At 37.3% G+C, this 23,684-nt stretch overlaps 1 protein-coding gene across 2 annotated transcripts in view; it reads right to left on the bottom strand.

The window, feature by feature from the left end:
* BRWD1 (bromodomain and WD repeat domain containing 1) overlaps nucleotides 1-23,684 on the bottom strand; it is a 131,387-nt gene that overhangs the window by 8,083 nt on the left and 99,620 nt on the right. For both annotated transcript variants that reach the window (XM_007968201.3, XM_073010631.1), the window contains 10 exons: nucleotides 23,361-23,486; nucleotides 21,633-21,705; nucleotides 20,774-20,815; nucleotides 17,817-17,960; nucleotides 16,703-16,855; nucleotides 12,806-12,972; nucleotides 8,954-9,174; nucleotides 6,914-7,081; nucleotides 5,459-6,358; nucleotides 3,185-4,102 (listed from right to left, as the gene is read on the bottom strand). In XM_007968201.3, coding sequence (XP_007966392.2) covers nucleotides 3,185-4,102; nucleotides 5,459-6,358; nucleotides 6,914-7,081; nucleotides 8,954-9,174; nucleotides 12,806-12,972; nucleotides 16,703-16,855; nucleotides 17,817-17,960; nucleotides 20,774-20,815; nucleotides 21,633-21,705; nucleotides 23,361-23,486 — 2,912 coding nt within the window. The remainder of the gene's footprint in view (nucleotides 1-3,184; nucleotides 4,103-5,458; nucleotides 6,359-6,913; nucleotides 7,082-8,953; nucleotides 9,175-12,805; nucleotides 12,973-16,702; nucleotides 16,856-17,816; nucleotides 17,961-20,773; nucleotides 20,816-21,632; nucleotides 21,706-23,360; nucleotides 23,487-23,684) is intronic.

Raw genomic sequence — 23,684 nt, forward strand, 5'->3', positions numbered from 1 at the left:
AAAAGGGAGGCTGACCTTAGGAATTATTTGAATATGGGATAAACTTTTCCTTTTATTCATAAGTTACTTCACATTGTAAGTATACCATTTTAAATAAGGAGGACATGAAAAAAGAAAGCTTTGTTAACACTTATCTATCTTGTGACTGTTTGAAATCATTTTTCCTTTATATGCTTGGTAAAGTGAGTCTTTCCAAGAAAGCAAAAATCAAATCTGAGTACCTCAAAGCCTTTAAAACCATAAATGAATAAAACCATAGGACTTTGGACATACACAACCAAAGTAGTTTTTGTTTTTTTCACATACACCATTAGCTGAACTTCAAGTGCAGTGGAAAAGTACAGCACTTATTTCTGGATCAGTTCACAGTCAAATTATAACCCTTTATCTTTTTCTCAAGAATACTACAAACTGACCCTAAATAATAAAGTACACCTGTGCATTAAATCCCTGGGCATTTTGCATAACGTAGAAAAAAAGCCAAACATGTTCTAGTGCTCAATGTAAACATTTTTAACTATTAATGATTTATTAATTTTCCTTAAAGGTACTTAGGAGTGTGTGTGTCACATATTCAAAGTTAACCTTAGGAATAGCACCATAACCAAAAAAACCCATAAAAATTATTTTCTCCATTATCTCTTAGTTTTATTTCGTAACTTGAGAAGCTACCATTGTCAGCTATGCTTTTAAAGACATCAGGTTCATTCTTGCTTCTGATGAAACCAAATCTGATTAAAAACCAAAATACCACTTCTGTATGCAAGGGTCTATTTTGGACTGAAAGAAAAAATAGTAATTGGATGACCAGTCAATGACCAATAATTAATGCAATCCAAAGAATGAGAAAGTTCTATTAACGAAGCCTAAACTGTGAAAATATCATTTTACCAAAAGAATGTATGTACTTATTAATGTAGTCCATATTTATTTATGGATTTTTTTGGTATCTTTTTGCAAATGATGGTAAACATGGAGTTATAAACCTGAGAACAGATTATAAAACAGAGAAGGTTATAAAACAGAGAAGGTTAAGAAGAGTTTAAATAAATTAATGGATTTGACATCTATCGCCAGCTCTTAAAATTAGGGGAGTAAAAGGCATCCCATTAGTCCTTTCAGTCTTAGTCAAGGACAATTACCATGAATCAATCTGTTTACTGTATACTTAACACAAGCTCTGAGAAGAAAAGCATCACAGTTCTGAAATGGTGATAGCTCTCTAAGCCACAAATGAGGGGTAGGTTTCCCACCTATCTCAGTTGATAATGTCCAAATACATCCTTCCCCATGCATCAGAGTAGAAAGAAAATGTACCTCCTACTATGTTAAGTGGAATAGAGAACTACAAATAGGAACACTTCAGAACATTCTCTAACATTAATACCAGTCTGATGCTTCATCTTATCTGCCACTTCAAAGATACACAGGAGAAAAGGTTAACTTTGTCTGAAACCAAACACAATTAGGGCTAATAAATAACACTGTCTAACATTGATACCAGTCTGATGCTTCACCTTACCTGCCATTTCAAAGATACACAGGAGAAAAGGGTTAATTTTGTCTGAAACTAAACACAACTAGGGCTAATAAATAACTTACAGGTGGGGTACTGTAACATATCCCTTACCCACTAAATATGTAAACCATTTGAATCAAGTCCATCTTCAGGCACAAACAAGTTAGGAGTGGCCACCTACACTGGAGTAGCATAACCTATCAAGTATTTGGTTAGAAAATAAGTGTACTATTTGTGTGATAAAGTTTCACTTTAAATGGATTATAAAATTATTTTCCCACGAAACATTTCTTACATTTGGACTAGAAGTCACTAATAAAGACATATTTAGTTGCCCCAGCAAAGAATGCTTAGGATTGCACATGGAAGCAGTAAACTAAAACAAAGAGATGCAGAATGACATTTAACTATTTTCCTATATAGATAAGATTTGCAATTGTACTCTTTAACAAAACTCAACTCTACAATTGCAGTACAGATGGGGGAAACCTACATATTAACTTAAATACTCTTTTAGCCCTGTACACTCTATTAAAGAACACACTTCTAAATCTAAGGCACACAAATTCCTCTATTTCACAGAGTAAGATTATGGAAGAGCAAGATTTTGGTTAAATCCCTTACAATGGAAACCAGGAGATCTTGGACAGAAGACAAATGATATAGCATTTTGTTAGTGCACAATTTAAAAGAAAATGCTATGACTATGCTCTGGTCTTAGAGGTTTAAAACATGCACTCAAATCATTAAAAATAATTTACTAGCACTTTTATAAATTCAAGTTTATAACATAAAAGTGATCACGTTTTCCTTAAAAAGAAAAAAACCCAACAGCACTTGGAAAGAAAATTAGAAACCATTTCAATGAAAATGACCAGATCTGGTATAATGCATTCTACTCAAGTAGCCAGGGAAAGAAAAAAAAGTGGTAGGTACCTTGCCTACTAATCATGGTTATACCTCCCATGATTATAGTGTCAGTATGCATGTATTTATGAAGAATCTGTAAACATATTGTGAAATTGTTATAACTACTAAGAACAGGGGTTAGAAACTACTGCCTCTTTGACAAATTCAGAAAATAACTGCATGACACTTGCTGCCATGAAAGTAATGCTCATTGGTTTTGATAACCAGGATGTCTAGTGTTTAACATATTTCAAACTCTTGCTATATGTAGTCAAATACTGTCAAAATAGATCTGCCCCCAAAATGAAGCATATTTTGGCACCTGTGCTGAATGCTGCTACAAAGACCAGCAAGTGCAAATAAAAATAACAGTCATGATTTAGTCACATTCATAACTTTTCATAGAAAAATATAAATATATTCCCTGAATTGTAAGACAAAAAAATAATTTTAACAGCCAGCTTTCACCATAAATTCCAGTCCATTTCCTCTTAAATGAACTGGCTTTCCCTCAAGGTCATAAGGTGCAACCATTGAAATCTAACACATTTTCTAAGCTTCTATCATCATCCCCATCATGGTATCTCACAGTCCTTCTACCCTGATTTCTCGTTTTTATTTTTGAACGTCGAAGAACTCTTTTAGATTTTGCATAGTCCAAATCCTCCCAGTCATTATCATCCACACTTAACCTAGGGCGTTTGCTTTGTCTCTGACGTCTCACAGTTTTAGATATGTTAGCTGTAAAAGTTTTACCTTTTCTAACTACTTTTGCTTTTCCTTTCATTTTCCTCCTTTTGGTTTTTGTATTATCGGTACAGTCAATATCTGATTCAGTTACAGATCCCAAATCTGATGATTTGGAACTAGTATCAGGTTTACACTTTGAATTCCCAGTTGTTTCAGAGAGTTTCACATTTTCCAATTCAGGATGCGATCTTTTCCTTTTTACTTCCTTCTCTGCTGCTTCCTGTGAATCATGAATCACTTTTGTCTTACTGAAAGGAGCCTTTCCATAGGTCCTGAGTCTTCTGCCATTCCACCTGCGCAGCCCATAATTCAGTTCCACTTCAAAATTATTCTCTGCAGTAGCTTTTTGTGCCAAAGTTGACTCTGAAGAAAATGTCCTATCAGTCTCACTCCCTGGAATATGACTTTTTGAATCTTCTCCTGAAGATGCTACAGAGGAACTTTTTCTTTTAGAAGGTGCATCTATTTTGTGAATATTGGTATGCCTGTGCTTCTGTTCTGAATTCAACGTATCTTCAGAGTCTGAGTCTTCATTTAGAGCCTGACTAAGCACTTTTGTACTAAGTTCGGAGTCAGGATCAGCTGGCTTGCCTTCACAGGCATACTGTTCACTTGGCACTTCACAATGTACACTTCCTTCGCAATCACTCAGTTTCTTCTTAGCTGTAGTACAAGCAAGATGGACAGGTTTTTTCCTTCCATTTTTGCTTCTAGTGTGCACATTTTCTAAACTGACATCTTCTACATCACTCATGAGCTTAATCTTACTGGCAGCCGTAGCTGCACATCTTCGAGTAATCCTTAGGAGACCTGTTCTGGCTTTTGATGACTTCTTAGCCACCTGTAAACTACTGTCTGAGTCACTGGAACAGACCCTTTTCCTGGAAAGTTTTCTGCTTTGTCCACTGTCTTGTGATGTAGAATCTAAAAGTTAAAGAAGAGATTTCTATTAATCTTTTGTAAGTAATTAAGTCTAAAGGAATTATATGTTCAATATTAAAAACAAATTCAGAATTCATATTAATTTGAAGGGGGTATCACAGTGAATGGAATGGTACACACTTGTTAGTATAGTCATATGTTGCTCAACAGCAAGGATACGTTCTGAGAAATGCATCGTTAGGCTATTTCGTCTTAAGCAAACATCAGAGTGTGCTTACACAAACTTATGGTACAGCCTACTACACACCTAGGTTATATGGTATAGCCTGTTACTCCTAGGCTACAAACTTCTACGACATGCTACTGTTCTGAATGCTGCAGGCAGTTGTTACACAATGGAAAGTATGTGTGTATGTATCCAAACAGAAAAGGTAATGCACTACACTAGGACTAGAGGACAGCTATGATGACTTCACTAAGCAACAGAAATTTTTCACCTTCATTATAATCTTATGAGACCACCACTGTTATGCAGCACATGACTGTACTTTAAAGCAGTAACTTTTTCATCCTCAGCACCATTCACAAATTCAACACATTCTCATCAATAACATCCCATGATCTTGACACTATATTAACATGAATACAACTAAACTCTGTTTACCATAGCACTAGCATATGCAAACTCATCACTTAACACTTAGCCTCTCTGAAACTCCCCATAACTCTCCAAGCTCCAATCACACAAATACTTTTCATCTTAGTTTTAGCTGTCCTCTGCTCTATAGTATTTTTTTAATCAATCCCCATGTACCAGGAGTACAATCTGAATTCAGCAAGTTATTTCACCACTTTGTGCTCCAGTTACTACCTGTAAAATGAATGCTAGTACATACCTACTTCATAAAAGAAATGTAGACTAAACTGCTTATTAATGGAAAGCATTTAGAAAAACTTCCTAATAGAAACAGCTCAGTAACTGTCTTATTTGCTATTACTAACATCCCTTTTAAATAGTCCTACCCTTTTTGTCTACTGCTTAAGCTATCAACACCACAGCTTATAAATGTGCCCCTCTCTGCTTTAGTCAAGCTCATCTCTAATATAATGTATCCCCATCATCAATACAAGAAGTGAAATCTTTAATAGGCATAGTTCTTAAGACCAAGATTGCCTGTTAGGTGAATAAAACTATACTCAATAAAAAGTTACGCATGCATGTAAGAATATAAAGGATGAACAGAAAAGGCTAACACAGAATGCATGGGAGGGAAAGAAACAGCAAAGAGAAAAAAGTTTCAAGGGAAAATTTTTCAGGGGGGAAAAGAAAGCAGTGTGTGTAAGAGTAAAAGGATGGTGAGAGTAAATCAGTGAACAAAGATACGTGTTTTGAATTACCTTTCATAAAACTGTTTGGTTTTTCTTTTTTGTCATCATCTGAATCTAAATCAGTTTCAGTTCCATGATCTGAGGAACACTGGGACACAGCAATAGGATCACAGTTCAGATTTCCTGAAATTGGGTTCATTTCCATTTTATGACATTTCCCATCTTCTCTATCTTGCTCCTCAGATTCAGAATCTTCTGAATCACTCAAAATCTTTGCTTTTTTAAAGAAACTCGCATTCTTGTGAAATGTATTGTATTTCCTACCACCAGATCTTCCTGGTTCAGAATCTGCTTCCTCTGAGATGCTCTCTGCCTTAAGTTTCTGCACAGACGTTGATGGGCCAGCAGTTCTGTTACATGCATGATCTGAATCATGACTTTTAGAGTCTTCCTCAGAAGACTCTATTTTAAGAAATTTCGTTTTTGAAGGTGCTGGAGTATGGGACTTGTAACCATTAGCATGCCAATTTTTCCGGGCTACCCGCAAATCACTTTCTGACTCTGAATCTCTGTTTTCAGATTCATCGACATTACTCTGGACAATGTGAGAATTGAACACTGGTAATGGTTGATTTTCATCTTTTAGCTCCTCTTCTTCAATTTCGGACTTTAAGCTCTGTTCATCTTCAGAATTATGTAATAACTTTTTTCTAGCTACAGCAGAAGCATTGCGGTGAGGCAGCTTCCGACCAGAACAGACACTTTCAGAGCTAGAATTCTCTTCTACATCACTCATTAGCTTTATCTTATTGGCAGCTACAGCAGCACACTTCCGTAAGACCTTTCGGTTATTTCCAGCTCTGGCTTTTAGAATTTCACCAGTCTCCAATGAATTGTTATCAGAATCACTTAAATAGACTCTCTTTCGAGTGGCTTTTCTGCCACATCCATTTTCTAATGAAACAGGACCTAGAAATAAGGTTAACAATAAGATTTAAAAGGTTTTCCTTATTTCAACATTTTTAAATGACTATTATTTTAATGATTTTCTTCACTTTTGGGGGAGGCAGGGAGGAGACGAAGTTTCGCTCTTGTTGCCCAGGCTGGAGTGCAATGGTGTGATTTTGGCTCACTGCAACCTCTGCCTTCCGGGTGCAAATCCTGCCTCAGCCTCCCGAGTAGCTGGGATTACAGGCACCAGTCACCATGCCTGGCTAATTTTTTGTATTTTTACTAGAGAGACGGTTTCACCATGGTGGCCAGGCTAGGCTGGTCTCAAACTCCTGACCTCAGGTGATCCGCCCACCTCGGCCTCCCAAAGTGCTGGGATTACAGGTGTTGAGCCACCACACCCAGCCTTTTCTTCACTTTTTAATGCTAAAATTCATTTCCTTCCTAAATCTAAAGAACATAAAGGACATTAACTTAATCTTATGTAGATGCATTAAATCAAGAATCTATTCAATTTATAACTTTTGGATTCTTTTGATATACATCCCACAAAAGTATTACTGAGTCTCTTACCAGTTTTTCTTTGAGCAGCTCTAGTTCTGGTTACCCTGAGATTGCTGCTTCTAGATAGCCCACTGCGTGAGAAGGATTCACGAGCTCTTGAACTCTCTTTGCTTTCCTCAGAACTACTGGAAGCTGACGATGACAAAGAGGTAGCTAAAGAATCTTCCATTTCACTTTCTAGGAAAAATAAAGTGTAAATAGTTACATATATTCTGCTGTCTTTATACACATAAGCAAGCAGTTCATAACATTACTCTGAACATTACATAACATTACTACAAAAGCAGATTCCTAAAATGCTTAGAATGTATTTTTTAAAAACCATTCCCAAAAAAAAGCTGATGAAATTTAGAGTATTAAAAGGTACATAACCAGCATTCCAAATAAAGTTTTTGCTTCTATTTCTAAAAATAACAGATTAATCCTAGCATAGATTTACAAAATATAGTTTTATGTATTTTATAAACAGACTTCCAATTAAAAATTTAATTAGCTGCAGGCCAGGCACGGTGACTCACTCCAGTAATCCTAGCATTTTGGGAGGCCGAGGTGGGTGGATCACTTGAGGCCAGGAGTTCGAGACTAGCCTAGCCAAATAGTGAAACCCCATCTCTACTAAAAATACAAAATTAGCCAGGCATGGTGGCAGGAGCCTGAAATCCCAGCTACTTGGGAGGCTGAGGCAGAAGAATCACTTGAACCCGGGAGGCGAAGGTTGCAGTGAGCCAAGATCATGCCACCGCACTCCAGCCTGGGTGACAGCGACTCTGTCTCAAAAATAAATTAATTGGCTCCGCATGTACTTCCTTCTGTGATATCAGACAGGCATTTCATACAAAAAAGACACCATCATTTCAAGTCCAGCATTTCAGAAGACATAGTTTGCATGTCTCACCATCCTTTTACCCCTTCCTAATAGCATAGTAAGGTCATTTCCGTAAGCTACACGAGAGAGAGTGTGTGAGAGAGAAGAAAAGAAAACTGGCTGTGATACAAAAATACCAGACACCAAACTGTGGTTCATCCTTTGAACTTGTTCTGCTCTTTGCCCACCTCAGCTATTCCTGTCAACTCTACCATCTATCACCTTGACTCCCTGTTTCCAGGCTCTTCCCCTCCCCCTGCATATCACTGCCAAACTTAATCTTCCTGAAACAATGTGACTCTCTCACTCAATAAGGAACCCATTCAGTAATCGAAACTCTTCTGCAAGGCTTGAAAGTCACTAAACTGTGACTGTATTCTACCTGTTTGATCCTATTGTTTGTAACATTCCCCAAAACGCAGTCTTTTCATATGCACAAAACGCATCCTTCTTTCCTTCAGTGCGTTTTCTCATAGTTGCTACTAGGCTGTAATGTGTCCGCTTATCACTAGTGCCATTTTCAATTACTCCAGCATACTCTGATTGGACATTCCATGCTATGAATGTATCCCTTCAAACAATGTACAGTTCTAATGTGACACACATGAACTTGCTTGTCTTTCTCCACATTTTATCACAGTCCACTTCCATTCCAAACTTTTATCTGTATATTTTTCAATGCTGTCATTACTATTTATTGAAATACTAGGTAATAGAAGACGTGCATAAATGATTCAATTATAATAGTAAATAGTATGCTATTGTCATAAGTCGGCAAAACCACTCAGAGCAATACAGAAGTAGATACACACCACAGCCTCATTTGTACAATGTTAACAAAGGGTTAGCATCAGCTACAGTTACACTACCGGATGGCAACAACATGAACAGTTTAGAATTTACTAGGTCATCAGCTTTGAACTTACATGATTATCAGTACTTCTTAATTTTTATATTAAGATACAAAAACTTCAAATGCTGCACACCAAGTGTGAAGAATCGATGTATCACATAATTGAAAATTCAGTATAAATGTACCATTTACAAAGCACTGGCACTTATGGAACATAATTGAATTGTTCCATGTTTATTATGTTTATCTCTTCCATTAAACTATAAGTTCTTTCAGTGTCAAGGCCACTGGGGTGCTCGCCAACGAAATAACAAAATATTCCACTTCTCACCAGATAACGTAGAACCATTTGTTATAGGTCTATTTCTTCTCCTCCTTTCTGATGATTCTGCTGAATCTGAAGAGTCACCAGAAGTAACAGCTGAAGAAATACCAGCACTTGTCTTGTGGGTTCCAAGATAAGCTGTCCTACTTGAGGTAGACTGGGTAGGAGAACCTACCAACTCAGGAATTATTTTTGTCTGAGATTTTAACCTCTTCTGCTTGAGGTTTCTGGTCAAACATATGAACAAAGGAAACAGTATTTAACAAAATATAGAGATAACTGGTTCACAGACAATGACTAAATAGAAGTATATCATATTTCTTAAACTGAGTAATTTTATGATCAAAACATTAAAATATTCACTATTAACATTTTATTCTGGCATTGATTATTAGTAGTATTTCCTAACTCTAAATTTAACATACTGTTATTCAAATTTGGAGTAATGAACAAATGTTCCAAGTAAGAGTTACAGAAAATTATTTGAATACCTTACGTTCTTTGGAATAAATGCTAAGAGGAACCAACATTTATGTAATATAGGCATTCATTCATACTACCAATTTAAGCCTCGATAGAACCCAACTTTCTCCTCTCTTATTTATATGTCCCTAAAGACAGAATAAGGTTAAGAGGAGAAATCAACACAACCTAAACAGGAAAAGTTAAAAAAAGGAATCAGAACAAAATGATTTTTGTCCCAAGACCAGACTATTTACATCTAACTGCACCCATCCACCATGGTTGGCCCCTAGGCCAGGAATTATGGGAAAGGAGAGTGGAAGTTTAAGGCATGTGAGAAATTTGGATGAATGAATATTGAGATAATCCTATTTTCCTTTAAAACAATAAGAAATGGCTGAAAACGCCTGTAATCCCAGCACTTTAGGAGGCCAAGGCAGGTGGATCAATTGAAGCCAGAGTTCAAACACTAGCCTGGGCAACATAGAATGACCCCATGCCTACAAAAAATTTAAAAATTAGCTGGGCGTAGTTGTGTACACCTACAATCATAGCTACTCAGGAGACTTGTATTAGCCCAGGAGCTTGCATTACGACGAACTATGATCACACCATGCACTCCAGCCTGGGCAACAGAGAAAGACCCTACTTCTTAAAACAAAAGCAAAACAGCGTTTTAAGTGGTATCTAGACATTGAAGCTTAAAGGTAATCACAATTCTTTAAAGAAATAATTGTCTGTATAATAAAATTCAAGCCTGTAATATCAAAAATTTTAAATGCCATTAATCATCAAGGGAGAGAACAGAAGTAAATATAAGGCCGGGCACAGTGGCTTACGCATGTAATCCCAGCACTTTGGAAGCCTGAGGCAAGTGGGTCATCTGAGGTTAGGAGTTCGAGACAAGCCTGGCCAACATGGTGAAACCCTGTCTCTACTGAAAATACAAAAACTCAGCTGGGCGTGGTGACAGGTGCCTGTAATCCCAGCTACTCTGGAGGCTGAGGCAGGAGAATTGCTTGAACCCAGGAGGTGGAGGTTGCAGTGAACCAAGATCGCACCACTACACTCACTCCAGCCTGGGCAACAAGAGCAAAACTCCATCTCAAAAGAAAAAAAGAAAAAAAAAATGTGATCTGATACTACCACTACCTAGGAGGGAGATGGAAGGAAGCTATACTACAGCCAAGTTCCTATATGTATGTAACAGAAGTAGTATTAATATAAAATCGATTGTTTGCAATAGATTGAGATGCATAGTATCATCCCTAGAGCAACCACAAAGAAATCCCATCAAGGGGATATGCTGCACATTGAAAATATAAATGGAAACAAACTAAACATTGCACAACTCAATTTTTATACTGCAACAATGTAAAGTACCTGTAAATGTGATATTAATCTTAACTACATAGTCAAAGAATATAGAATGTAAAATTAATATACAATTACTGAGAAAGTTAATAAATCCTTCATTTTATATTTCTTTATGAATAATCCTCAGTAATACTGAGGTACATTGTATCAAAGGTACATTTTCCCTTACACAATCAAATGCTCAAAAGACATACATAAAGATCACATTATTCTCTACATCAGCACTCCCCAGCCTTTCTGGCATCAGGGACTGGTTTTGTGGAAGACAGTTTCTCCACAGACTGGGACTGGGGCCAGTGAGTGGGCAGAGTTCAGGATGAAACTGTTTCACCTCAGATCATCAGGCATTAGATCCTCACAAGGAGCACACAACCTGGATCCCTCACATGTACAGTTACAACACGGTTCCAGCTCCTGTGAAAATCTAACGCCCCTGCAGATCTGACAGCAGACAGAGCTCAGGTGGTAATGCTTGTTTGCCAGCCAATCACATCCTACTGTGTGGCCCAGTCTACACAGGGAGTGGGTGTTGGGGACCCTGGCTCTACATTAAAAAGCCAAATCTTATGCAAAATACAAGTGATACTTTAAATAAACCTTAATAAGATTTGAAAAAATCTATAATTTTACATATTTATAGAATTATAAACCAATACAACAGCTCTATATTCACAGAAATGCTTTCAAGTTTTAAAATCCATGACTAGTCTTTTCAGAATGCACAGTAAAGATTAAATAACACAATCTTAAATTTTTTTAAAAATGCATACAGGCGGCCGGGCGCGGTGGCTCAAGCCTGTAATCCCAGCACTTTGGGAGGCCGAGACGGGCGGATCACGAGGTCAGGAGATCGAGACCATCCTGGCTAACACGGTGAAACCCCGTCTCTACTAAAAAGTACAAAAAACTAGCCGGGCGAGGTGGCGGGCGCCTGTAGTCCCAGCTACTCCGGAGGCTGAGGCAGGAGAATGGCGTGAACCCAGGAGGCAGAGCTTGCGGTGAGCAGAGATCCGGCCACTGCACTCCAGCCTGGGTGACAGAGCCAGACTCCGTCTCAAAAAAAAAAAAAAAAAAAAAATGCATACAGGCTGGGCGCAGTGGCTCATGCCTGTAATCCCAACACATTAGGAGGCTGAAGTGGAAGGATCTTGATCCCAAGAGTTCAAGACCAGCATGGGCACCACAGCGAGACCCCATCTCTACAAAAAATAATTTTTAAAAATTAGCCAGGCTTGGTGACACACCCCTGTGGTCGCAACTACTCAGGAGGCTGAGGTGAGAAGAACTGCTTGAGACCAGAAAGTTGCAGCTGCAGTGGTCATAATCCTATCACTAGACTCCAGCCTGGGCAACATAGTTAAAACCTATCTCAAAAAATAAATAGGGCCAAGCACGGTGGTTCATGCCTGCAATCCTAACACTTTGGGAGGCCGAGGCAGGCGGATTGCTTGAGCTCAGGAGTTCAAGACCAGCCTGGGCAACACGGTGAAACCCCATCTCTACTAAAATACAAAAAATTAGTCAGGCACGGCAGTGTGCACCTGTAGTCCCAGCTACGCAGGAGGCTGAGGCAGGAGAACTGCTTGAACTCGGGAGGCGGAGGTTGCAGTGAGCCAAGATTGCGCCACTGCACTCCAGCCTAGGCAACAGAGACTCTGTCTCCAAAAATAAATAAAAACTAAAAGAAATAAATAGGCCGGGTGTGGTGGCTCACATCTGTAATCCCAACACTTTGGGTGGCCAAGGTGGGTGGATCACCTGCGGTCAGGAGTTGGAGACCAGCCTGGCCAACATGGTGAAACCCTGTATCTTCTAAAAATAAAAAAAATTAGTCAGGTGTGGTGGTGCGCTCCTGTAGTCCCAGCTACTTGGGAGGCTAAGGCAGGAAAATCACTTGAACCTGGGAGGCAGAGGTTGTGGTAAGCCGAGATCATGCCACTGCACTCCAGCCTGGGTGACAGAATGAGACTCTGTCTCCAAAATTAAATAAATAAAGCAAGCTTGCCATAACCAATTTACCTGATGCTTTTGTTAGGCTGACTGTCACCTTTACAATTTTGCCGTTGTTTGAACCTCTGGCTTCTTCGAAGTTTTTCATGGAATTTTTGACCAATTTTAAAATCTGAAGAGATTTTCTTCATTTTTTCTTCAAATAAGGCAGATAATCTCAAGGTCATACTATAAATCTGCAAGGATATAAAAACAAAGTAGAATTACAAAATAGCCTTAAAAGTATTTGAGAAATCATTGTAATCATTGAGATCACCTGCAATATATTATATCACTGCTTATAGGTAATGGCTGTCACCCATTTTTTTTTCTATTTCCAACCCCCTTCCCTTAGTGACATCTAGAAATAACAAGAAGTATCAAATACATACCTCTCAGATGTTAAGTAGTTTGAAGTCAAGCATCTACATTCAGGACTTTTGTCTATATGTCAGTGAATCTCAACTGTTTTTGCCTATTCTAACATCTGCATATACAAACCCAAAAATATACCCTTCTCCCAAAGTTAGATGGGAATTTGATTGGTTTTAGGGCTGCTATTTAGGCTACAGAAGCACTGTCTCTCTTTGGGGCAAGGGAACAAAAGCACTTTTATATACCAGTCTCTATCTGCAATCTGTTTTTAATGCCACCTAACTCTAAAATGAAACAAAACTACCTTGCATCCAGTAGTAGAAAGTATAACACAGAACGTTAATGCATATGAAAGATTTGTTTTAACAATGTTTATAATTAAATAACATCAAATCTTAAATACTTTTGGATACAGCTATGCATGTACAGAAGTACTCTATACTCCTCCACAACCTTTCCTGAAAATAATTGCAAAAGTCTGATGCTCAAAAGTTAAATATAAGTCTTGTGCATGGCAGTGGTGGCAAAGACACTCCAATGCTAGAAAACTTTTTTAAAAAGTATGTGAGATATACAAATTTCTTACATGCTTCTCATATACATATATATATATACTCACAAATGAATGTGAAATTTGTTATACTTAATCTGAAATAATCTTTGACAGTTATTTTCAATATTTCATATATATGAATTTTATTCTGCCAGGCACAGTGGCTCATGCCTGTAATCCCAGTACTTTGGGAGGCCGAGGCAGGCAGATCACTTGAGGTCAAGAGTTCAAGACTAGTCTGGCCAACAACATGAAACCCCATCTCTGCTAAAAATACAATAATTAGCTGGGCATGGTGGTACACACCTGTAATCCCAGCTACCCGGGAGGCTAAAGCAGGTGAATTGCTTGAAACCAGGAGGTGGCGGTTGCAGTGAGCCAAGATCTCGCCACTGCTCTCCAGCCTGGGCAACAGAGTGAGACAGTCTCAAAAAAAAAAAAAAAAAAAAAAAAGAAAGAAAGAAAGAAAGAAAAAAACACACACACACAAAAACAAAACTTCAAAAGTAACAAGTGTTGGCAAGGATGTGAACAAACTGGCCTTTATACATTGCCAGTGGGAATATACAATGGTGCAGCCAATATGGAAAACAGTGTGGTGGTTCCTGGAAAAGGTAAACATGAATTATCCAATGACCCAGCAATTCTACTCTTAGGTCTATACCCAAGGGAATTGAGCAAGGTTTCTGACAGATACGTGTATTCCAGAATTTGCTGCAGCATTATTCATAATGGTCAAGAAGTAGAAACAGCCCAGCTGGCCATCGATAGACAAATGAATAAGATATGGTATAACCACACACTTTAATACTATTCAGCCATAAAATGGAATAAAGTTCTGATACATGCTACAACATGCATAAGCCTTTAAGGCATTACACTAGTGAAATAAATAAGTTGTACACAAAAGGACAAATATGGGAAGATCTCAATTTTTATATGAACTTATCTAGGACAGGCAAATTCAGACACAGAAGTTAGAAGTTTCCAAGGACTGGGGGTAAGGGGAAATTATTGCTTGATGGTTACAGAGCTTCCGTCTGGAATGATGAAAAAGTTTTAGAAATATTATAAATATAAATGATGTCACTGAATTGTACTCATAAAATTGGCTAAAATGGCAAATGTTATATATAGTTAACCATAGTTTTGAACAACTGACAATGTACTATATCAAAAACCACTGAACTAAAAGCTTTCAGTGGTGAATCGTATGGTGTGCATCCTCAAACATGTATTTGAGGGGTGCAGGGAAGACTTGAATGAAATTTATTTTGTCTCTGAAAAAATACAGTCTTACAAATGGTGACTTTGACAAAAATCCAAGCTTGGAAAAATGTTAGCCTTGAATGTTAAACTGATCCAGCAAGCAGTATGAATCCTGAATCCAACAAAGAGTTCTCAAATTGAGACTACAGGCAGTAATGCAGTAGGAGTCTAATATTAAGTAATGACAGGGAAATGCAGTTAAAGCAAAATAGTTAATGTCACTGATTGCAGACACCAAAAAATGTTGTAAGATCAAACAAGTGTTTTACTTTAAATATGACTTTTTACAATTACTCAACACACAAACTACATGGAGTCTTGCTCTGCTGCCCAGGCTAGAGTGCAGTGGCATGATCTCGGCTCACCACAACCTATGCCTCCCAGGTTCAAGCGGCTCTCATGCCTAAGTTCAAGCGGTTCTCATGCCTAATGCCTGTAGTTGGGATTACAGGCAAGTGCCAGCACACCCAGCTAATTTTTTTATCTACAGTAGAGAAGAGGGCTCACCATGTTGACCAGGCTGGTCTCAAACTCCTGACCTTAAGTGATCTGCCTACCTTGGCCTCCCAAAGTCCTGGGATTACAGGCCTCATCAAGTTTTGAAGTTACCCAATGTGTAACATGTTAACAAAACTTTAGTAAAACGTTCTACTGAAACTGTGTGCCCCAAAGAGTTAAAGAAACCAATAACTAACAAAAATTCTTAAGTTTACAAAATGACAAAAAAAAGAAAAAGAAAGAAACCCAACCTACTAAAACACTGAAACTCCCTCTGCTTACGCGATAAGAACAACTGGCTGAAACTGGTTAAAACCAGCATGGCCAAGTGGAGTCTGCACAGAATGAGCCTGCCTACATCAGAGCCTGAATTTCCAGCATGTTTCACACTAACTTCCCCCAAATTTGCACACGCAACCCATCAAATAACATAAAGAAATAACTACATATGCCCAAAGACTTTCCAGACCTCTCCTTTCCTTCCACTAATCACCTACTAATCTCAGAATCCATACCCTGAACCTTTTCTTTAAAAAAAAAAAAAAAAAAAATACTGCTTTAAAGCCAGCACAGGAGTCAGATTTGAAATTCACTCCTGTCTCCTTGGGAGTCAACTTTCAATATAAAGCTTATTCTCAAAAACCCAGTGTCACCACTTCACTTGAGTAGGCTAGAAGAAAAAAAAGAAGAAAAAGAAAAACCCTGTGTCACAATATTAACTTCTAATACATCAAGTAAAGAGCCTCCATTGGCTCTATAACATTATTTGTGGTCTTAATCAGAGAGCTCATGTGTTGTTTCTTCAAATCTAAATGTTCTTATGCTGTCAGTAGTCTCACGATCAGATTTTCCTTTTTACTTTTAATATTCTTACAGTCTTGATCTATGTTTCCAATCCACTTAAGATCCCTAAACATACAAAACACAGAGGCTCTTACTCTGTGTATCAAATTTGTTCACTTTCTATTGATACCTACTCCCATTAATCCCCACTTGCTTATAAAACTTAAGGAGATTATGATAAACATCAACTGATGAAAGGCAAAAACTAAAGATATTTGGGCAGTAGCAGAAGCTCTTTTCTTTATAATACTCTCACTTTATTCATTTATCTTTAATGTTCTAACCTCTACTACACAGTGAAAATTACAGTGGAAAAAATTACTGTTACATTGGAAAATTATCTACACAGATCAGGCAGTTTTTTTTCAATAAACCACTTAAAAAATTACCTTTGATCTTTTGTTTGGTGTATATGCTTTTGCATTGCTAAATATCAACCGGATGTCTTTGCAAAACTCCAAAGGGCTGTCATAATTTCCCGCATCCAGAGTTTCCCTTACTGTTCCAAAATCCATTGGGGTATCTATAATATCTCTGTAGTCCTAGGTTTTAAAAACAATGATTAATTCATAGATTCATTTTTTGCTTTTAGAAATGTAAATGCCATCAGATCTCTAAAACATTTGAAATGATGGAGGAGAGGAAAAGGTTAGAGGACTCTTTTTTGTTGTTGTTGTTGTTGTTTTGAGATGGAGTCTCGCTCTGTAGCCCAGGCTGGAGTGCAGTGGCCGGATCTCAGCTCACTGCAAGCTCCGCCTCCCGGGCTTACGCCATTCTCCAGCCTCAGCCTCCCAAGTAGCTGGGACTACAGGCGCCCGCCACCTTGCCCGGCTAGGTTTTTTTTGTATTTTTTAGTAGAGACGGGGTTTCACCGTATTATCCAGGATGGTCTCGATCTCTTGACCTCGTGATCCGCCCGTCTCGGCCTCCCAAAGTGCTGGGATTACAGGCTTGAGCCACCGAGCCTGGCCGGTTAGAGGACTCTTAAAATTCATTACTAATGTTTAAAAAGAGGTATAAAAACAAAGACAAGATAGAAAGAAATATACCAAAATGTTAATGTCTATTTATTGTTAGTGACACATGGGATGGTTTTATTTCCTGCTGTATATACTCCAAGCGTCCTACAGTCACTCTGTGCTGTTATAATCCAACTTATTTTTATAAAGTCATTTTCCAATTTCCCTTTTTAAAGAGTGCAAACGACACTTTTATCCAATTCATAGTTTTCCTAGTGCTGGCCCTACTTAGAAATCTAAGTAGATCCATCCCATTGTTATGTAATACTGGTTTCCTAAGTCTAAATTCTTAAATGAGTTACAAGGGTGTCTATAAATTGAAGAAAACAATGTAAAACACTACTTCTACCACTAACTTAGTGATAACAGCAAAAAAGTTAACATAAAGCCTAGGTATCTTTCTCTTTAAAGTTTAATAACTCTACCCCAGTTTCCTCACTGCAAAGCAAGAAAAGCCCCAAACATTTAAACAATGGAAACTTACTGGATATTCAACCAAATCAACAGGTTGTCTAAATGGTTCAGAATCTTCACACTGAAAAATTAAGTTCACTAGTTCCTTACACTGTTTCTTCCAGTTGCTTTCAACATAGTTGGTAGCTCTGATGCTTTTTTTCCCATCATGGACCTAAAAATACATTCACAGTCTTAAGAAAAATCACACTATTGGTATAAGACTGTGGCAAAAATGTAACTGATCTACTGTCTTCTATAAAAACACAATAATGTCATATATGTTGCTCTCAACACACTCTTCCAGAAATGAAATTTTTAAACTATGCATATAACACATTTTGATACAACTTAACCAATTTCAGAAATATTACAAAGTTAGCTATGCAAAGCATACTCTAACCAGAGTATATTATCTAGTGAAAGGCTATTCCATGACCTCTCACCTCCCAGGTTTATAATATTTGTTTTCCCAGAATATGAAGCATACCTGATAATGTGACAGGAAGAATAAATGGCCCCACCAAAGATGTTCACATCATAATCCTCACAACCTATGATTATGTTACCTTACATGAGAAAAGGTATTTTGCATTAAGGGTATAGACCTTGAGATGAAAGATTATCTTGAATTGATTGCTTGGACCCATTGTAGTCACAAAAGTTATTATAAGAGGGAGGTAGAAAGGTCAGAGTCAGAGACAGACTGAAAAATGCTATGTTGTGGGCTTGAAGATGGAACAAGGGGACTTGAAGCCAAGGTGAGGACACCCACTAGAAGCTGCAAAATGCAAATAACTCTCCCCAAGAGCTTCTAGCCACACCAAGACCATGATTCTGACCTAGAGACCCATGAAAACTTCTAATGTACAGAACTATCGGGTAATACGTTTTTATTATTTAAGCAACTAAATTTGTCATTTGCTGCAGCAGACATAGCAAATAAATACAAAAACTAAACACTTGGGTGTTGCAGGAAGTCAGGAACCCCAAACGGAGGGACCGGCTGAAGCCATGGCAGAAGAACATAAATTGTGAAGACTTCACAGACATTTATTAGTTCCCCAAATTAATACTTTTATAATTTCTTACGCCTGTCTTCACTGCTATCTCTGAACATAAATTGTGAAGACTTATCACTTCCCCAATCAATACCCTTGTGATTTCTTATGCCTGTCTTTAATCTCTTAATCCCATCATCTTCGTAAGCTGAGGAGGATGTATGTCGCCTCAGGACCCCGTGATGATTGCGTTAACTGCACAAATTGTTTGTAGAGCATGTGTGCTTGAACAATATGAAATCTGGGCACCTTGAGAAAAGAACAGGATATCAGCAACGTTCAGAGAACAAGAGAGATAACCTTAAACTCTGACTGCCGGTGAGCCTGGCAGAACAGAGCCATATTTCTCTTCTTTCAAAAGCAAATAGGAGAAATATTGCTGAATTCTTTTTCTCAGCAAGGAACATCCCTGAGAAAGAGAATGGCCCCTGAGGGTAGGCCTCTGAAATGGCCACTTTAGGGATGGCTGTCTTTTAGGGTCGAAACCGAAGGGATGAAATAAGCCCCGGTCTCCTGTAGTGCTCCCAGGCTTATTAGGACGAGGAAATTCCCACCTAATAAATTTTGGTCAGACAGGTTGTCTGCTCTCAAACCCTGTCTCCCGATAAGATGTTATCAATGACAATGCGTGCCCAAAACTTCATTAGCAATTTTAATTTCACCCCATCCTGTGGTCCTGTGATCTCGCCCTGCCTCCATTTGCTTTGTGGTATTTTATTACCCTGTGAAGCATGTGATCTCTGTGATCCACACCCTATTCGTACATTCCCTCCCCTTTTGAAAATCGCTAATAAAAACTTGCTGGTTTTACGGTTCAGGGAGCATCGCGGAACCTGCCAACATATGATGTCTCCCCCAGACACCCAGCTTTAAAATTTCTCTCTCTTGTACTCTTTTCCTTTATTTCTCAGACCAGTCGACACTTAGGGAAATAGGAAAGAACCCACGTTGAATATCGGGGGTGGGGTTCCCCCCGATACTTGGGAGTCTAGAAATAAAAATTATATGAAAATAACTAATCGTATTAGACTATTTCAGGTCTAACTTTTCAGTGTTCTGGAAGGCAAGCACATGGTATAAATTAATATTTCATAAAAAGCTTAAATTTAAGGAGCATTTGGAGGAAACTGAAAATGATCTTAAAATGTTAAGCATTTTCATATTAATAATCTTTCATTTTAATTCCTGTATTATATTTGAACTTCAAAGCCTGCTGATGATACCACATTATGATTACCCAATTTTATAAACTTTGTTCCACAGACCCTTCTCCTTACCCCCCAACCTCATTGTCCCAACATATCTCCATTTTTAAAAAAAGTTCAGTCACCAAATCCTAGTTAGTTTTCCCTAAAAAGGTCTCATAATTTTCCTTTCCTCTCCATTCCCATGCAAATATCCTTGACTAGCTACCCATCCTTCACCCTATATTCTTGCAATGAACTCCTAATTCATCTCCTTTAATACACATCTTCTTATCCTTCAAATTGTATTATCTATTTTGGCTGTTCAATTGATTCTCTACTTTAAATGAAATCCTTGGATTTCAATATCACCATAATCTACCCCAATCATAATAGCCAGATATAGCCACTTTGGTCACTTCAACATCCAACCTCTACACCAGTCGGGTGTAGTGCCCTTAACAGTCTAGGGACATGCCATGCCCTATTTCTCTACTTTTTTTGTCTTTCCTGTGGTATCCTCTATTTTTTGAATGGCCTCTTCTTACTCCACCTCACTCTGATAATACAGTACAAATTCCAACTCTCCCACTAAACCTTTCCAGTAATTTCTCCCATTTTGCTAATAAAATATTCAGTGTCTACATTAACATAACTTTTCAAAGACAAAAACTAAAATCCTGAATTGATTTTAAAACAAAGAAAAAGCAAACTACAAAAGTCAACCATGCAGAGTAACTTACTCTCCTTCTTCCAGAAGATGTTTTAGGAAGATCACTATCATCCTAGGAATAAAATCAGAGCACCTTAAGTATTTAGAGTCTCATTAGAAAATAATAACCTTAATTATTAAGGTTAATTATTAAGATTAAGAAAATACAATCTTAATAAATAACATATCAAAGACATTTGGTATTACTAGAGTTAAAACATGTTATTAACAAAATCTCCAAAGAAAGACTACAAGATGATCTTTGTGGCACCCAGGCTTGGGAAAAAAAAAAAAAAAACAGTCATTCCTAATAATCCTTTTTCATTCCCTAAGAACATAAACTAATTCTAAAATTCAAACTTACAGTTATAAAAAGGTGCTTCATGCATTTCCTAAACAGAAAACTTGTGTTTTACCTCTATCCACAAATCCCCAGAAACATACAGATTCCTACAGTTTCTGGATTTTGTGTTCTATAGTACAGGCATGCGCTACCCCAGCTAACTTTTTTTTTTATTGTAGAGACACGGTCTCAAACTTCTGGCTCAAGCGATCTTCCCATCTCAGCCTGCTAAAGCACGGGAATTACAGGTGTGAGCCACTGTGCCCAGTCTCCAAGGTACTTTATATAATACACCTTTCACTAGCTAAAATATAGTAAGAGAATATATTCCACACCTAAAATTACTCACTTATATTTTGATATTAGCTAAAACAAATTACCTCATAAATCATCTAGAAAACTCAAAAACATATTTTTATCAAATGCCCTATTTATTCGTTGGACTACTGCAAGAGTTGATACTAGAAAGCCAACATTTTCTTCTTCACTTTTTAAAAATGCCATTTGAAATTAACAAAAACCATTATAAAATCAACAAACTTCATACCAAATCCTCAGCATTTTGCTCATCATTTTCAGATGTGTTAGAAAGTTCTGAGATATTTGTACAGTGTTGATTCCTAAAAAACAAATTTTCACTTTAATAGTATGCAGATGTAGTGACTTGTTGGCAAGGATTCAAACCATACATTATAAACAGTTCGCCAACCTATACATGCCTAATTTCAAACAGAGGAATATCAGGTTTTTCCCCAACCCTTTGTGAACATAACTAGTCATCTTAAATCCTAATTTAGAATCTTGAAGGTTTTTCTTGTTTTCCGTTAAGTATGTATCCAGATTAAGCAGGTAATCCAGAAATAATATATGTATGGCCTCAACTGGATGAATATATGGATGAGTTTTTCTAAGTATCATCACTAGCAGTATTCACACAATAAGTACCAGGAAAACAGTTGATTTAAGGTTAAAAAAAAAAAAAAAAAAATACATATATACATATATATGAAAAAGGAAATGAAATTAAAGCAAATAGTATCTTACTGTACACACAGGAGAAAAAGAATGCTAAAATACGGATATCTAAGCATAAAGGAAACAAATATGGGTATATAATTTTCCTGAAGAAAAAGATGATGATTCTAGGGAGGAGGTAACTTAAGTATGAGTCCCCCAAGACTTAGGACAGAATCAACCCAAGAAAGCTGACAGGAATCAGTTACTCCCCAGTTTTCAGCTAGATGCTGAAAACGATGGCACTGTTTCTAAATTAAGAATGCTCACTAGAATAGAGCAGACTAGAACCTGGGTCTCAATTTCCAAGTCAGTTTATATTCTTTGATTCCTAATTGACTTCTGAATACAAGAAAATCTATAGAATATTCACACGTATACAAACATTTTCATAGGACATAATTTGAAACATTAAAATTCAACATAATCATGAGAAAATAACCAAACAAACTCCAATTAAGTATACTCTATAAAATAAGTAACATTTATAAAAATGATGAAGTGATAAAGACAGAGGAAAAAATTGAAGGAGACTAAGAAAACAAAACGCTACATTTGATGGGGATTCTGGATTAGATCTGAAACATGAAAGGGTGTAAAAACTAGTGAAATCCAAATAAATTCTACACTTTTTGTCAATAGCATGGTACCAAGATTTTTTGTTTTTTTTTTTTAACATTTCATAAGTATACCACAGTTATGTAAAATGTTAACCTAAGAGGAGACTAGATGAAAGGCAAATGGCAACTTTCTGGAGTATAAAATTATTTCAGAATTTTTAAAAGTTGAAAAACTGAATTATTCAGTTTCTCAGACTTTTACTGAAATTATGTATGTAAAGAAATATCATCTAAACTAAAGCATTAAAAGAGTATAGTTCTGAGTAAAAAATAAAACTAGATTTCTTTTTTCTTTTTTCTTTTTTTTTTTCTCTCTGGAGACAGAGTTTCACTTGTCACTCATGCTGCAGTGCAATGGCACCATCTGGGCTCACTGTAACCACCACCTCCTGGATTCAAGCAATTCTGCCTCAGCCACCTGCCACCACGCCTGGCTAATTTTTGTATTTTTTTAGTAGAGACAGAGGTTTCACCATGTTGGCTAGACTGGTCTCAAACAACTGATCTCAAGTGATCTGACCACCTCGGCCTCCCAAAGTGCTGGGATTAACAGGCATGAGCCACCACGCCCAGTAAAACTAGATGATTGTTAATAGCACAATATGCAGTCACTTTTACACAGTATCTATGAGATTACTTACTTGATAAATTTTAAAAGTTGGTCAGTTATCTTTTTAGCTGATCTTGCAATTACACTCTCAGGTTCGTTAAATGTTCTGGCATTATGTTCTATATATCTGACTTCCCAAACTAACGCAGACAGCCTCCTTCAAAATAAAGTAGACAATTTATGGCTTAATGAGAAGATAGAAACCAAGTGAAAAAATGCAGCATGTGAATTAAACAACTGTGAAATAATAATTAAACCGTAAGTGCAAAGTTATAATGAATAACCTTCTAATGCTCTCAACTTGATCATAGTCATAGGCAATTACACTGGACACCGAAGCAATTATGCTGAACTG

Source organism: Chlorocebus sabaeus, chromosome 2 (genome assembly GCF_047675955.1).
Source record: "Chlorocebus sabaeus isolate Y175 chromosome 2, mChlSab1.0.hap1, whole genome shotgun sequence".
NCBI lineage: Eukaryota > Metazoa > Chordata > Mammalia > Primates > Cercopithecidae > Chlorocebus > Chlorocebus sabaeus.